At 39.1% G+C, this 16,881-nt stretch overlaps 3 protein-coding genes across 7 annotated transcripts in view; 1 reads left to right on the forward strand and 2 right to left on the reverse strand.

Annotated features, from left to right (window-relative positions):
• Window positions 1–3,226: 3,226 nt before the first annotated feature.
• LOC115734204 (aldehyde oxidase GLOX) lies at window positions 3,227–5,069 on the reverse strand. The gene has a single exon (XM_030664832.2). It carries the CDS (start codon window positions 4,947–4,949, stop codon window positions 3,294–3,296), a length of 1,656 nt encoding a protein of 551 aa, XP_030520692.1. The 5' UTR covers window positions 4,950–5,069; the 3' UTR covers window positions 3,227–3,293.
• Window positions 5,070–6,076: 1,007 nt separating this feature from the next.
• Window positions 6,077–7,630, forward strand: LOC115734207 (late embryogenesis abundant protein D-34-like). The gene is made up of 3 exons (XM_030664835.1): window positions 6,077–6,388; window positions 6,906–7,217; window positions 7,472–7,630. Exons 1-3 carry the CDS (start codon window positions 6,077–6,079, stop codon window positions 7,628–7,630), a joined length of 783 nt encoding a protein of 260 aa, XP_030520695.1.
• Window positions 7,631–9,547: 1,917 nt separating this feature from the next.
• The window catches only part of LOC115734286 (protein MON2 homolog), a 28,797-nt gene continuing 21,463 nt past the window's right edge, over window positions 9,548–16,881 (reverse strand). For 2 of the 5 annotated variants that reach the window (XM_030665002.2, XM_048279995.1), the window contains exons 33-44: window positions 16,780–16,865; window positions 16,582–16,697; window positions 16,347–16,459; window positions 16,060–16,183; window positions 15,752–15,873; window positions 14,666–14,852; window positions 14,377–14,584; window positions 12,160–12,484; window positions 11,350–11,489; window positions 10,828–10,952; window positions 10,529–10,733; window positions 9,548–9,880 (exon numbers count right to left, since the gene is read on the reverse strand). In XM_030665002.2, coding sequence (XP_030520862.1) covers window positions 9,778–9,880; window positions 10,529–10,733; window positions 10,828–10,952; window positions 11,350–11,489; window positions 12,160–12,484; window positions 14,377–14,584; window positions 14,666–14,852; window positions 15,752–15,873; window positions 16,060–16,183; window positions 16,347–16,459; window positions 16,582–16,697; window positions 16,780–16,865 — 1,854 coding nt within the window. In that variant the 3' untranslated portion in view covers window positions 9,548–9,777. Of the gene's footprint in view, window positions 9,881–10,528; window positions 10,734–10,827; window positions 10,953–11,349; window positions 11,490–12,159; window positions 12,485–14,376; window positions 14,585–14,665; window positions 14,853–15,751; window positions 15,874–16,059; window positions 16,184–16,346; window positions 16,460–16,581; window positions 16,698–16,779; window positions 16,866–16,881 lie in introns of those variants that run through there. The other 3 variants (XM_030665004.2, XR_007198619.1, XR_007198618.1) reach the window with 3 other exon arrangements.

Here is a 16,881-nt window from a genome sequence, read left to right on the forward strand (position 1 = left end):
AGTTTTGAAATAAAAAAATATTGGCATTTGGCCAAATGCTGAAAGCTCAATGATGGTTCCTACTAGCATTGGACTTTCGGCTTTTCCAAGGTCATCATTTGGTCAAATACCGGCTTAATGCTGAACCAAATGCTTCAGCATTCTCCCAATAAACTTTGGGGCTGAAAGCTCTTTGGGAATGCCGAACCAAACCCACCTATATTACTTAAGTAAGTAAGTAAGTAAGTAAGTAAGTAAGTAAGTATGTATGTATGTATGTATGTATGTATGTATTCCGTCAATGTAGGGATGTCGGACTCTTGTGTTGCCGGAGTGTTTGGAGTACTCACCACATGTGGATCGCATGGTGGAGAGTGTCGGAGTGCCAGACATAGCACGAAGGCCTTGAGAGAGTCTCGGTGCTTCCTAGGTCACAACATGTTAGAATTCTCTATTTTTTGATAAATAATGTGTCGGCGTGTCGTATCGCTTGTCAATTCCACTTAAGTTAAAAGTTAATGGGATGACAAACATTTTGTCACTTGGTGAAACCAAAACTCTTTAGGAACCGACAAGATTTGATTTTCTTCTTTCCACTCTTCCCCACAAAATTTTGAAAATTTCAATTAATAGAATCCCCGGAAGGAGAGAAACTCAGCAATGCCAAAAGGCCTCGCTAAAGATCCTCAAAAGCATCAACTTTAATCGGATTCAACAGTAACAAGCAATGATTCAATACCCACTTTCCCATGCGTGACAAAAAATATGAACGAGAGGCGAAAGAAGAAAAAGAAAGAAGAAACACCTCCAGACTTTATTGACCCTAACCCAACCTAAGAAAAATTACCACATTACTCAACATTTACCAATATTCATAAGTTACTTAATTTATCCCGCACCCACCATGAAAAACGATGCAAAAACCATCTCAAGCATACAAGAAAAGAAAGCAAAAGGAGAGAAAAAGAGATAATGATGAAGATGAAGGAAATTGAGACATGCAAAAAAAAAGAAACTGAAAAAAGGATACTAAGGGCCCGTATGGTAATCATTCTGGTTCTTTAGAACAAAAAAGAATGGGAATCTTGTTTGATAATGTAAAAGATTTTGATTTTGTTCCAAAGAATAGTTTTAAAGCAAAGACAAGAACAAAAAAAAAAGTTAATTAAAAAAAATCACTTTTAAGAATCGCAAAACAGAACACATATCTCACTTTTCTCTTTTAATTCTTTTAACACATTTCACTCGATCTAAAACATAACGAGGTCTCATTTTCAAAGAAAAATATATAAGATAATAAAATAAAAATAAAAAATTCCAAAAAAAATAAAATATTTTAAAAATTAGAAAAATTTTAGAAAATCCCTATAAATAAAAGAAGTATAGATTAGGCTAGTTTGACCTCACTTTCATAAATTTGTATGTAGATTCCTTAGATTTCATAGATTTTATTTTTTTTAGTAAAATCATAAATACCTTTAAAATTAAACCCGAACCACATTTCTCTAAACCCTTAATGATTCATTAGGGTCTTATGATGCAATTTACCAATGTCATGATTCCTTGAGTGTACACTTAATTTCATTGGTTGTGATTTGCATTCTCTTAGGGTCCAGATGACAATGATTTTGATTCTAAAAAGTGATTTTTATTAGAATTATTTTTTCTAATTCTGTTCATGGGATGAATTTTAGAGAATTAGAACGTATTCGGTAACTGTACAAAATTTCTATTTCTGAAACGGAAACGCGTTTGTTAACTGCATAAAATTTTTGTTCCCAAAAATAAATTATCCTCCCAATTTTTATCATTCAAGTCAAATAATTACGTAATTACTTTGTGAAATTTCATCCTAAATTTTGAATTAATTGAAGATTAATTTATATTGATTCTCTTATCTAACATATTGCATATTATATTTTTTTTCGTGCTATTCTGTCTAATTGTCATGTCATAACGAGTCTTTTTAAGCTTAAAAAAGGATAGACCATATTGGGTTAGTGTGTGATTTCAGATTAACTCGAGCCTTTGCAGGCCTATACCAAATCACAACGAAGGACTATCAAATTCAATCTTAGTGTAATCGATGGCATGTGCATGTGTACATGCAAATGGAGTCACCACCAGTCTTTGAGGAAGGTAAATCGTGCTATTCTGTCTAATTGTTATGTCATAACGAGTCATTTTAAGCTTAAAAAAGGATAGACCATGTTGGGTTAGTGTGTGATTTCATATTAGCTCGGGCCTTCGCAGGCCTTTATGAACTCACAATGAAGGAATATCAAATTTAATCTTAGTATAATCGATGGCATGTGCATATGTACATGCAAATGGAGCCACCACTAGTCTTTGAGGAAGGTAGATCGATAATCTAATTGAATAATCGGGAGAAACTGTTCAATTCTTTGCAACCAGAGAAATTTAAGGTCGATGGACAGATCTATGTATATACATGCACATGATGCGACAACACAACTTAGGCCGTAATTCAGTACCATGCATAAAGTGCCCAAGTTTGTTTTATGACGGGACACCCCTTTCTAGTTGTTAATATCAAAATGATAACAAGTACTGAATGAGTGTCATCGTCAATATATCCTGAAGTTGGTAAATCAAGAGCAACGAATGACTTTCCGAAATTCGGTAAGTTGGCCATAATATGTCGAAAGTTGCAAGGACCCGATATTCGAGAAGTGGGTAGCAAGGTCATTAAGTCCAAGATTCGACAAGTGGTCATGATTCGGGAACTTCCCGAAAATCGTAGAAGGTCAACAATAGAGGGTTGCAGGCATAAAGAGGGCCATGGAATAGCTCTGCAGTTTAACTTTTGTCACACTTTAAGTTTCTTGCACTTTCAATTCTAGTAGCCAAGTTTATTTCCTAGTCATGTACTACTTTCTTAGGAGTATCATAACTTAACTCAAACCTTGTTTACTTTCAATCCATTTATTTCAAACCCATTTCCACACATTCTTTTTGTGATATGTTCTTCATCAAATACCTCCTCGAAAATTAAACCACAGAACCTTCTTAATAAAAATCGAAGAACGAATTTTGGTGAAAGATTTTCCTTGTTGCAAAATGAGCGAACACTGGTCAAGCAAGTTCTGGATCAATAAATACAAATCACTAATCTCATAAATTATATGAAATGCGAGCCGTAACGAAGAATAGACAATCCCTTTTTTGGTAATTTCCTGTCGAAAAAAAATCTTCTTTGATAAAATTACACGATACTAAGGACCCATTACTCTCTCAGACCCGAAACTATCATGTCATGCAAAACCAGAACATCATCAGATCACGACCCGCCTTCACTGTATCTTCACCCAACTCCCCCAACTTGGTATACCGGCATGCACCACAAACAACATATAGTAGCCCGGCGGCGCGATTTCAGCGGTCGATGGCCCGACCACGTTCAAGTTATGCGAGTCAGGCGGCAAGTGCGACACCCTGACCAATTTGAGCACCACCATTCTCTGGTTCATCGCCAGTGAATGTGTGGTGAATGAAGGAGCAACAATCCGGACGGATAGAACGTCATCGGACAAGTACAGGGGCACCCAGAAGGTCAGCGAAAAGGGTTGTCCGAGCATTAGAATCTCATTCACGGATGAAATTTGGGGCTGAAATGGTCTGTGCTCGACCGACAGATAAGGTGGCGAGAAGGCCTCTAAGCTTAAGTCTGTTGGGTAGTCCACATCGGTGAAGTTGTAGTATCTATGCGGATTGCTTCCTCCAACTAGCACTCTCCCATCTGCAAGCAAAATCGCCGTCGAGTGGTAGAGTCTCGGTCTTGGAGAAGCTGACATGACGGAAAATCTCCAATCCAGGCTCCCGTTGGGCCGATAAATGACCGGTCTAGTCACCGGCGATTGTCCGAGCTCCCAGCCAGCGGTGCCGCATTCCACCCCATTGACGATGATGACGTCTCCGGTGGGTAGAAGAAGCATATCGCCCATAACTCTAGCAATTGGCATGTCTTCCATTACCCATCTAGGGTTTTCGTCCGACACCCTAAGCCTCCCACACGAAGAACTTGCTCTCACGAAATTGCCTCGGCCGGCTTGTGTGTATGCACCTCTCGGTGCGCCACCGCAAATCACGATTTCAGCTTCAATGGCCATGTTCTCGTCAATAGGAAGCAAGACGGATGAGCCCGAGCTAGGATAATTTCGAGGATCGCTAACAGGGATTGGAGGGAACTCTTTCACCACTCTGTTGTGGTTGTAATCCAGAGATATCGACCTTGTATTGGCGAAGACGAAGAGATTCCCATCAGGAAGAAGGTGAACAAAAGGGTATAGATTGTTCTCACTCTCGTCTCTAGTTTCCAATAGAAATCGAAGCCAAAAAGGCCCCGAAGAAGTGGAATAAGGGTCTTCATTTTTAGGGTAGAACTCATAGTTAAACTCCCTCCTCCCACCAATGATAATAATTCGACCGTCCGGTAGAATTTGATTAGTGGCATACCATCTACGTTGAGATAAGTAACCAGGATACTCGACCCAATCACATGAATTGGCGTCGCACGGGGTGAAAACCCGTACGGCACGATCGCCGTCGTTGAATCCTCCTGTCTGAATAAGAGAGCCGTTCGGACTCATGGCGCCCGATGAGCACCATGTGTCGGTTTGCACCATGAGAGGGCGAAAGCTGTTCGTCTCCACATCATATAAAATCGAGTGCGCAGTGCAATCGACTTTTAAGGCAGTGTCATAGGCGTCGTAGCGGCAGCGGCCCTCCGGAAGAGAGAGGTTCGAAGGGCCGAAGTCCGTTCTGTCAAACGCGACGACCTTGTTGTTGGGGAGGAGCTGCATGTGCATGGCCGAGATGCCGACGCTCGGTTGGAGGAGGTGCCACTCGCCTCCCTGGCCATAGCAGAACGGAAAGATTTCGGATGTGATGATCAAACAGTGAAACATGAGAAGGGAGAGCAGTGAAATAAGTAGGAACAGGTTAGACATATTATTCTTTCGCCAATTCCAAGAAAGAATGCTTTTGCAGGATTACGTTTGGAGAGCTATTGTTGAAAGTGTGTAGAGAGAGAAAGTAGCAAGAGAGAGGTAGGATGAAAGTAAGGTGAGTTTAGGTGAAATCATGGATTAAATTAGCCACATTTTGAAAGGATTTAATACTAAAAAAAAAAAAACTGTGACGTTTTTGTTGTATACATCTTTGAAAATGCTCTTGAAGTCTGAAGCGGAAATGGGGAACAATGAAGTGGTATCATGTTCAAGAAATGTGATCCGCATTACTAGACTACCTAGAAATCATTCATTTCATGCCTACAGAAAATTTCAGACAAGAGTAAGATGTCCTAACTAGTGTCCATGAAGAAACGATTTAACAAGATTCAATCAACCATCAACTATTTGTTTCTTGAAAAATAAGCTATTTGAACAATACATTCCTAAAAGGGATCGCTTGTATCGCTTACAAAATTCAAGGAGTAAAAAATATTATCATAGTTCACGAAAACGTTTAGGTGTAAATTGTTGTTGATAATAAAAATATTTTTTATTGACTAATCATTTTAAATGATACAGACTATTAATTTTATGAAAATACTTTTCAAATCGTAAATTTTTCGCGAAACTAATGAAACCTTAAAGTGGTTCAAGTTATGAAAGATCAATCATATAATTCACAAATAATGAAAACTTATCCGGACCTATTTAGTTAATGATATTGTTGTACAATTCAACACATTTTACCTGTTTCATTCTCCTAATAACCAAGTTTTCTCCCCATGTCTTTAGCAAGAACAAGTAAACGGATTCACTTAGTAATCACCACTTGTCCTAAACTCCTAATCATCATATGACAATCCTCTCTTGTGAACCACCAATGTGACCGACAATTCCCCCGAGTCCCGGAGCACCAATCATGCCAATCTCCGAAGCTGCCACTCCTTCTCCCAATGCAACGTGTCTCAACCTGCATGTCCCATGCAACGACGTACGTACGTATATATAACCATCCACATATCTCCAATCTCTTCTTCTTTTCACTACAGGGAAACACAATCAAAACACACCATTTGAAACAAAGAAACTGTTCACATAGTAAGTTCCGGTTCTTACTCTTCAAGATGAGCCAAGAGCAGCAGAGGAGGGCTCGGGAGGATGAGTACGGCGACCTGTTTGATGTTGGCAGTGAGCTCGCAGAGAAGCCGGTCAAGCCTAGAGATGCGGCGATGATGCAGACAGCAAAGAATGAGATGTTTGGCCAGATCCAGAGGGGCCGCGCGGCCACCACCATGCAGTCGGGGGCGGCACGCAACGAGAGAGCCGGGCTCGTGGGCCACGACAACATGCCCGAAGTCACCAGCGAAGATGGAGTGACCATCACCGAGACCAATCTTCCCGGTCGACGCGGGAAAACTGAGTCTGTTGGTGGACAGGTTTGATGAATCACAACTTATTCGATGTGTCCAATCAATTGCATTTTGCAAGTTACACGACCGATCGCGAAAATACATGCATAAGATGTAGATCCCCTATCTCGTGAAGCGTCTTAACCTGTGTTCCGATTAATTTCACATGGGAGGTAAATGTTCATCGAGCATACGAGCGATATATCTACTAATTAATCAGAGGGTAAACAATCTTTGCATAACACATTTTTGTGCGCTCTACACATATTCGACTTCCATACATAAGCCCAAAATTGTGATGACTGAACATTTTCCTGCATTGAATTATGGGATCCTAGGTTTATATAAATGATTGTTCCTGCGACCACCGAGGTTGTTCACGTATATTTAAGGATGGGCGATTTCTTATAAACATGTTGCATTTGTACATGATCAAATATATCTCATGTTGATGCTGTAAATGAAGTAAATCTTGGGCTACTCGACATTATGGTCGATGATTTTTCAGCTCGTTATAAGATGGTCTGGGCATTTGATTTCGCAGGTTGTTAATCAATACAGCCTACGTTCTCCCATCCCGACAATGACACCATCCTCGATTTATCAGACTGACAATAGTAAGTACGGCGATGGTTCAATCACCATCGGGGAGGCGCTCGAGGCCGCCGCTCTAACGGCCGGGCAGAAGCCCGTAGAATGGAGTGACGCTGCTGCGATCCAGGCGGCAGAAGTCAGAGCGACGGGCCGCAGCTCCATAGTTCCCGGCGGAGTAGCCGCTGCCGCTCAGTCGGCCGCAAATCTTAACGCTAGGACTCTTAGAGATGAGGACAAGACCACATTGGCCGACATTCTGGGGGTATAATTACTACAAATCTTCCCGTTGCTCTTGTAAGTTAATCAGCAAGATAGGTACTGCATTTGGCCCGAAGGGCAACAAGAGGTAGTACATTGTTCTAGACGCCAAATAAATCATATGATCCTTCGTCTTGTTTTGAGCCACACATGGAGCTATAAGCTCCAAATCAACTTCATTTTCTTGTTGATCTTTATTTTTTCTTGTATCAATCAACGATTCAACGTACACGATGTGTGACAGCAATTCCCTTGCAGGAGGCAACTTCTAAGTTGCCATCAGATAAACCGGCGTCACGTCGAGATGCAGAGGGAGTGGCCGGTGCCGAGATGAGGAACGACCCGAATTTGAATACTCATCCCGCAGGCATTGCAGCCTCAGTGGCGGCAGCAGCGAGGCTCAATCAGAGGAAGTGATCGGTGTGCGAGATGATGAAATAGCGTGCTCGGGCCACCCTCAAGGTCTTCTTGTTGTTGCCCAATGAATTGCTCTTTCTTATCTTTGATTTTCTTTTTGAACTCTCTCGATGGAAATTGAAATTGCGCTTAAGAGGGGTAAGTGTTGTACCTTTGTTCAGCTAGATTAATTTGTACTTATCCAATGTAGAAATGCTTCCCCAAAGTTTTAGAATGCGATTCAGACCATAGTGAAGTTCATCAGAAAGTACACGAACGTTATAGACATTTCGAAAGGTACAATCAAATTCATGCTACTAGAGATAACCGGCGAAAATTGTCCAAAAAGTCCTAATCTTACTGTACGGTAGTCAATCAGTCTTAAAACTTTCAATTGTGTTAATCTAGTCCTAAAAATTTTTTGAAGATTTTTCAATTTAGTCCTTTTGACCAATTTTGACCAAATTTCGATGATCCGGATGTTGACAGTCTAAGGTAATGTGAACGATTGTTGCAATTTTTTAAAATTTTCTATTTTTTTCTTTTTTTCTTCCTATTTCCGTCGACCTAGATGTGGATGGAAATAAGTAAAACATAAAAAAGAAAAAGGAAAGGAAGGAAAAAAAAAAGAAAAAAGGATAAAAAATTCTTAGTTTTTTTAAATGGTAAAATTCTTAACGCCAGCATTGATCGTGCCACATAGGACGACTTGTGCTAACTATACGATTTCTAACCAAAATTAGACAAAAGAATTACATTGACAAATCTTGAAAAAGTCGATGGCTGTATTGACAAACCATCAAAATGATTAAGACTAAAATGACACAATTCAAAAGTTTAAAACTTAACCGATTGCCGTACAATAAATTTAGGACTTTTTTAAAAATTAGCTCGAAATAACTTTGTCACGGGTGGCGGCCAAGTGGTCGGCATTTCGGACAACTCGGATTCCTCAAAAAGCAAACAGTACTTGAATCAATATAGTCAACTAACTAATCTAGCCTTTTTGAATGTGACAAAACACGTGAGTGGTTGAGTGAATGACTTGACTATTCAGTTGGGAATGGAACTCAAATTTTAGGCAAAGTATATAGTTTATTGAACAAAAAGCCTAGATCAGGTTCTTCAATGTCAAACTGAATCGTGAAATTATAATCGAAGGTTTGACTAGTCATTCACAAAGTACCAAAAGTCACCGGAGAAAAGATCCATGAGTTTAGTTTCAATTAAAACAATGTCACTCAACAAACTTGAAGTGGCATATTGGAGTCAACGAAGGAGACGCGGGGATGGAAAGTATGCGTACCATGTTCATCCCAAACCCATGCAAAGAGATGGATGATTTCATTCACTTCGTCTACTTCACGGAAATAAATAATTTAAAAAACCAAAAATAATAATTTAAGAAATATTTTTTCCTAAATTGATCGCTTATATTACTTGACGAGAATTAATCAATAAAAAATATTTTTGTTATCGACAATAATTTATATCTAAGTATCTTCAAAAAAAAAAAAAATCGATTCATTCATTTTTGTAAGCGATACAAGTGATCATTTTAATTATATATATCTCAAATCATTCATTTTTTGCGAAACAAACAAAACTTAAGTCAATAGTCTGATAACCAACCTAAGAAATAGTGAACTTTGTGTGAAAAATCTCTCTCAATACTCATCACCGTATTTTCAGATAGTATTAAACTTGCTCAAAATGACATAAATTGAAGAAGTTGAGGGGTCAAGGGCTTTCCACTCGACTGTGTTCACATTATGATTTCGAATAAGGAAAAAAGCTAATTCAAATAAATTAAAAAAAAAAAGGTCAAAATTGCTTTCGTTTGCCGTCGAACTAGAACGGGTAAACTAACAAAGAGACCAATATCCTGAGTAGTGGAGGATATAAAATTGGGCACAATAGTTACATACGACAGATTATAACCAACAAAAAACCTATGCTCATTAAATTTGGGGCAACAAAATCAATATGACATTACAGCAAATCAAGCAACCAATACAAACCATGCTCTCATTGAATCGAAAGCATGAAATGTACATGTTTCTATACGATACCACAGTACAACATACAGATTTGGGCACACAAGGCCGGAAACGGGGAGAAATCCTGACCTAAAGCTCCACGGCAAAATCCAGATGCACTCAGCGATGTCATAGAGGAGTTAGTCCTGTCAAGGCTTGAAACTTTCCAAGAGCAAGTTCTTCGGCAATGAGCCTTAGGAGCACCTGCACTAACTCCCGTACTCTAGATTCCCTGCATGTGGAATGGTGCGTGAGTCAAATGTTTCGGAATTCAAATTAATTTATTTGTTACTGGCATGTCAACCAGCACATTATGGAGTTCGCAGTGTGTGCAAGAGTGTTTTTTTAACGCTTGTGGTTGCAGTTAGATGTTTGCTGTTATCACTAAGCAAGAGAACGCGAAAAATACATTTAGGCGAGTATTCAGGTGAAAAAATGGAAACTACAAAGTTAAAACTTCCAAGATCCTCTGCACATAAAATTGTCAGAACTTAGAAGCAAGCATATAAGACTCCCTATGATTATCAAGATTAGATGGTGGGACTAGCTCGTGATTTGATTTGTGTTTTCCCTATAGATCAATGTACAGATAGTTCATTCTTCTATAGAAAGATTTGCACCAAGTGTCCCTCCCAGGATGACTAGACTCGCAGGCAGTGATAATTTGCATGCAAAATGATGCAATTTACATTACTAATAAAATTCAACGCCATTATGACTAGGTGATGCATTGACATGCACATAAGTCAAAACTCTATCCATACACTTCGCATAAGATTTAATTGATGAGGGAAAAAGGCTCTATGATGCATATAGGAGCAATCACAACCACAATTCCCGGCTACTTTTACACATAGAAGATGCTTCGTAGGACTCTCACCTTGATGCGACAAGTTCACAAAAAGATGGGAAAAGTACAAGAAGATGGGCGCGTCGGTTATAGCCATTGTCTGCCCCTAGGCCTCTTCTCAAGTGAGGATGTAAAGGAAGCTCGCATACTGTCTCTTTGTGGATTACAAGACGTGCCAATTGTTTTAGAATATAAATCATCTCTTCCAACCTAGCTGTGGGCAGTGGACGATCACCTGCATGAACAAAGCCAAGTTATCAGATAGCCAAACAGAAGTGAAACTCCACATGTTTACAATAAGGCATTCATGAGTATTATGAGTCACGCACCCAAGTCATTTTCATCAATGAGAAACCTATGCAAAATATAGTCGCATCTAGCCATCAGGACCATGACTGATATTTTACTGATGTCGGATGATATTGAGTTCCAATTGCAAGCTTCACTGTCATAACTGACAAGAAAAGGAAAGTGTTAGTCCATGAGCACCTTGCCAGATACATTGAACTGGCCTTTCGAGGGGATATTCTTGCCAAAGATATACAACAACGAAGTCCTCGGAAAGGGGGAGCCATAGTCATATCAGATAGCCCTCTTGAATGGAACCTTGAAGGAAAGGGTCTCGATTATTGAGCACAATTTTATCAGCATATGGTGATTTCATGAGTTGCAGATTTGAGTTTGATGTGGAGAGACATTTTGCATGAATATATCAGCAAACAACCTCATCAAGAGAAACTTAGAGATGACTTGATAACACCGGTACGAGGACACCAAAGGTGCGTCTTCATAAATGACAGACTAATCACATGCTGAAAGGACAAAACTATAAACAGAAAACACTACCTTACCTGGTCAAGGCAAATAACTTTTCCAAACAAGTCAAGGAAAATCTGCTGGAATGAGGAGGCATCAGTTCCACTGTATCAATAGGCAAAGTGCATGTGCGTGATGCACATCGATCCAAGGTGGAAACTAGTCGTTGCAATATCTGCATAAATTATAACAGAAAAAATTACCTACAGAATATAGCTCCACGGGGCACAACTGAGAGATCTCACGCATTTGGCAATTTATAATTTAAAAACACACAAAGAGAAGACGAGAATATTCAAGAGATTGTCAATCTGAAACTAGCAGTTAGGGGTCATCTCACATGGAATTAATAATGGAGTCAACTTCAGCTACTTACCCATTATTGACCCGAACCCTCCGCCCTCCCCCCAAATCAAACCAATCCACACACACACACACAAAAAAAAATAACAGAAACCCAAAATATAGAAGACGGTAAAAATTCCACAACCTAAATAGTTGTTCAACTATTACAATTAAATGGAAGAGAAACATGAATTTCAAAATTATTATATGAACCATGCTAGTTTCCCTCAATAGAAAAAACTAGCAAGAACAGATCTCAAAGTTCATACTAGGTTGCAGATTCATGGTAGAACGGACACTATCAATGGGATTGAAGCTTCAAATCATGTATTCTGATCACTGTTGGGATTATGGCTTCAAGTTCCGAGTATCCCTTAAATCTTTTAATATATACACACACACACACACACACACTATCTTAGGCACAGGTTCCTCTTATTCAGCTGACCGGTCCTTTAATTGCAGATATTTTTGTCAAAATGTCTGGGCGAGAGAATTACATCGGCCGACGCATCGATTGGCGATTTGAGAATATCGTCACCCAGAATGTTCAGGACAGTCATCTCAAGGGACTCGTCAGCCTTAACTGCTGCTGCAGGGAGATAATCTGTTGGAAGAGCTCGTCCACAGCAACCAACAAGGAATACCTCATATACATCTGCAACTTCTTTCCAGAAACGTACCCTTGCTTGTCTACTAATGTTTGCATCAGGGCCACTGTTCATCTTTAGCTTACCGACATCATTGAGAACAATGCGGTTGAAACCTTCAACTGCTGTTCTCCAGAGACCAGCATAGGGATTGTCTCTTCTCGATTTCATGCACCTGTCATTTCACCCATTATAATTATCAGATAAAAAAAGTATCAGCAGGTTGCAAGATTGGTAGATCTAACTCATCTCCATGTGTCAAATGTAGGCTCACGTCATTGCAAGACATTATCACCCATTATCGACGAACAAAAAATTGACTCATCCTGAATTTGTTTAAATTGGCATCATTTTGGAGTTAAAAGCAATATCTGGTTCTATGTACATGTCAAATCATGTCAATATGCATGCAAACAAAAACCTGACCGCTTTGAGCTATTTATAAAATTGAAGAAAGGTCATTCCATAGATGGCAAACACATGCCTCTTTGATGCCAATCATGCTACATTCATGTTCTAGAATTCCAGCAAGATAGTGCCTCTAATATCTCTGCATGAGCAGGCTCATAACTCGCATAAAAAAGGGCATCCCAATGCAGAAGCCTCCCTCCCTGCCACACCCACCCACCCACCCACCCCCTCTCCCCCCCCTCTCCCAAAACGAAAAAAATAAAAATAAAAACTTCCCAACCCTCCTGGTTTTTTACTCATGTACTGTTAGTATGGCTCCCTGTTTGCATAGAATCAACCTCATATGCCAGTGAAAATGATTTAAAAAAGAAACACACAAGCAAGCACATGATACACATGAAATTTAGATCGAGACAGTAACCTCAAAATAGCCAAAAGGAATCAATTAGAATTAAATTCAAGTATATAGCGACTAAAGTCAAAGTTAACTCAAAGAACAATGACCACCGGCAGATTTACCCCCTCAAATAATATTTTCCTACCATGTCAGCCCATTGGGGCAGACTCATGCTCAAACACAAGCATCAAGCTCCTAATGCTTCATTATGGAAAAAGGTAATTCCAGAAGAATCTTTGTGGTACTCTGATTCTAGTAGAAAGTCATTCCCAGGTCTCACCATAGCAGCGGACACTATGTATGGAGAGAACATTTGCATAGAAGCATTATAAACAGTTTCTCAATTGTAGATCTATATGCGGATACAAAAGATCTGTCTGGATTTTTCTTTTCCTTTTTACTTTTTGCTTGGTATAAATCTTACAACTCACACACTTTAGACTTTTTTAAAATCCAGAACTCCCATAACTTTCAAACACTCATTGTTGACATGTAAATTCACATACAATTTTTATTATTATTTTCTTAAATTTAAAATATTTGTAATTTTAGCAGGAAAGTAAAAAATTACTTTTTGCTTTTGCGTAGTTGTAAGAAATCAGGCCCAAGAATGTTGCGTGTCCAGGACTCAATTTGTCGATGCTGCAAATGATACCAAAGCACAGTAACATCGGTCCCATAAAACCCACGCAATGTATTCTATTCCTTAACCTGTATCTCAAGATCTCAATATTACATCGCTCCAGTTGCTCTAATCTCAAGCAATTATTTGGCACACCAATTATTGCTGACATGTCCAATATGGAAGCAAAGAACAAGCTCTTTTGTTAGCGACAGATGAATCCTGAAAGAATAGGAAAACAGATTTTTATGCTGGCTTAATTTGGTCAATGCCTGCCACCAATCAGTATGAAGTGAAAGACAACTCCACAGATTGCATGTTCAAGAAAAGGAGCCAAGTTTGTTGATCCGTCAATGAGCCTGTGCAACTATTGAACCTTTAGAATCTGTAAATGCTGGTAAAGTCACTTGGTCCAGATGGCAGAGAATCATTTATTGCCAAGTTTCTAGTCAGTATGTACATGCATCAAAGCATTCTACCAAGTAGTTTTGGTCAAAATTAAACTCCAAGCTTCTTCCTTGGATGAAGGTGGTCAAAATAATTATCTACGCAAACAAGTGTAAACCATTCAACAAGCTGCACAAGAAGGTTATTCATTAAAAGATAAGTAGAGAACTACAGGTAGAACAGTTTATACCTTCCAAGACTGTCAACAATTTCTGGTAGTGTGATATGCTTCTCAACTGTCGGAGCACGTAAACAGAGATCTACCAACACAGGGATGACCTTTTCTGGAAACACGTTACTTGAGATACACATCGGTTTACTCTTGCTTGAAGGACTATCCAGTTCTGCTTTGCTTAATGAAGTGGAAGCAATGCCATTGGGTGCTTCACTTCTGGTCTCTACACGAGACATAAGCATCAAAACATTTTGTTCTCCAACTCCAAACTTAGACAAACAGTTTGATGTAACTCCCAATTTACCTTGATTTCCATCAGGAGCATTGGTTCTCTTAACCTCTTCTTCCTCATTTCGCAGTGATTCATCAGGATGTGGGAGGTAATGCAAGACCTCTCGGAGCAAGATCAGCCACCATGAAGACAACTGTTCAGTTGGTTGTAAAAGGGGCAAAATTTCCAGCACAGTACGTTGAATAGGTGAGATATTTCCCTGGAGAAAAGATGATAGAATAGACAGCTGTCAAAGAAAACGGTAGGATGATGATCGAAGCCTGGTAAAATTCAAAGCCACAACAAATTTGCATCCGGGAATACTCCACAAACAAATAAGCAGAAAGAAGACGCACAAAAATTGCTCTGTTTTGGTCAGTTGAGGGTAATCACCGAGAAAACATACAAAGACCATGGGTTGAAGTGGAAGGGATGACATAAAATGAAATTTTAGAAGGCAGGAGCATGTGGAACATAAGCTAACTATGTTCTAGTCTTTGCTATAATGGACAACATCTTATAAAAATGATGGTATCATGCGTTTCATCCACCTCCCCTATACAAATGGTGTCTATCACGCATAAGACCATCATTTCACCCATTTCTTCTTCCTACTTGGGGAGATTTGATTCATTTGGAATTAAAGATTCAATACAAAGAACTTTTTTCATCCTAATATTTAGATTTTAAGGAGTAGAAATAGAACTTTAATTTCCATTTTTTAAGAAGAGAAAATAATAATCAGACAAAAAAGGGTTGGGAGTCAACGTTATCAGAATATCAAAAGAAACAAAGAGTGCTTTACAAGATAGGGATCTAAAAGCTGTCACAAATTGGGACTTCTCAATCAGTAAAGCAAACGACAACCTCTTGAATTACCTTTTCTGGATTTCACTCTTTTAAACAACAAAATTCAGTCCCGATTGAGACTATCTCACATGCTTTACAAAAACCACATGGTTGATGATCCATCCTTTTAGTTTTCACCATTCACACTTCAAAAGACTAAATTAAAACATGCATATATGAAAGGAGAAGGCACTAAAAAGCATCCTTGAGAGTTTTCAGTCAATTAAACTGAGATACGAGGAGAAATGCAAGAGAGCATATCAAACGTACTATGTCAGTTTCAACGTTTTCATTTCCCATCATGGATTGCTTAATTGCCAGATCAATAATTGCCAATAACTGGGTGTACATTTGACTGTCGAACATACTCCGTGACTGAACATATAGTTCCCCTGTGAAAAGATCAAACAGACATGGAGATGTCAATGGAAGTCGTGATTGTGATTTTGATACGACTGTAAGGACCTCACAGAAATAATTCTGCTTGATATCCTGAAATCAACCCAAGAACAAGATAATTGTTGACATTGACATCATTTGTGCAAAGAATGATTCTATTATAGAGCCAGGTACATTACCAAGACCATGTAAAATCTCCTGCTTTGCCTTGCTAGTGGAATTAACGCCATAGCTGGATGACCTTTGAAAAACAAACTCATAGACCTCAAGTACTGAGGTGAGGTAAGGCATTGGCAAGTTCCCCTGTGTTGCACGCAAATTAAATATTACAACATTGCTTCTCTTGGCATTTCAATGAAACAGAGACACTAAAACAATAAAAGCTAACTGAGGACCAATTCTACTTCAATTATTCAAAGAACAGTGATTTTTTTTGGCCGACCACTATCCGAGAATTAAAGATCACCTTGAGAGAATGAGATACAACCGTCATGTGCAGGCTGCTAACTGCTGCAAGAGCAACCTCTTTGCTTCCATTTAAAATGCTATCTCTGACAACAATGAGCAGAGACTCCCATCCTGTAGAAATCAATCCCCTTAAAATAACTCAAATTAATAAACACTTCGGAAACAGTAATTCCAAGTACCAGCCTAGGAAATCGTGACTAAAGAAACTACAATTTGGTTGCCTATTAGCTCACCAGACCAGAAGTTTCTTAAGCTCCTGAGAAAGGGGAAGAAAGATCGTAAAATACGGGATATCCCATTGAGGACTAGCACAAGTGTCTCATCCCACTGCTTCTGGGCTGTGTTTCGACTGCATCAAAATTTAGTATGTACAGATTGTTTAGATGACATAGGATGTAAACTTCATTGACAATGAAAATGTCATGGAGTACCTATGATGAATGAGCATGTGAACTGCTTTTCCTCCCCTTGTTCCAAGTTCTTTTCCACGCCATTCATCTTTTGATGAGGTTGCAGCCTTCACAAGATTTACA

The sequence above is a fragment of the Rhodamnia argentea genome, chromosome 6 (assembly GCF_020921035.1).
Source record: "Rhodamnia argentea isolate NSW1041297 chromosome 6, ASM2092103v1, whole genome shotgun sequence".
In the NCBI taxonomy this organism is placed as follows: domain Eukaryota; kingdom Viridiplantae; phylum Streptophyta; class Magnoliopsida; order Myrtales; family Myrtaceae; genus Rhodamnia; species Rhodamnia argentea.

Coding starts and splice junctions, on each gene's coding strand:
- LOC115734207 (XM_030664835.1), top strand. CDS start 6,077: ATGAGCCAAGAGCAGCAGAGGAGGGCTCGGGAGGATGAGTACGGCGAC. Junction 6,389..6,905: donor CTGAGTCTGTTGGTGGACAG/GTTTGATGAATC, acceptor TTGATTTCGCAG/GTTGTTAATCAATACAGCCT. Junction 7,218..7,471: donor CATTGGCCGACATTCTGGGG/GTATAATTACTA, acceptor ATTCCCTTGCAG/GAGGCAACTTCTAAGTTGCC.
- LOC115734204 (XM_030664832.2), bottom strand. CDS start 4,949: ATGTCTAACCTGTTCCTACTTATTTCACTGCTCTCCCTTCTCATGTTT.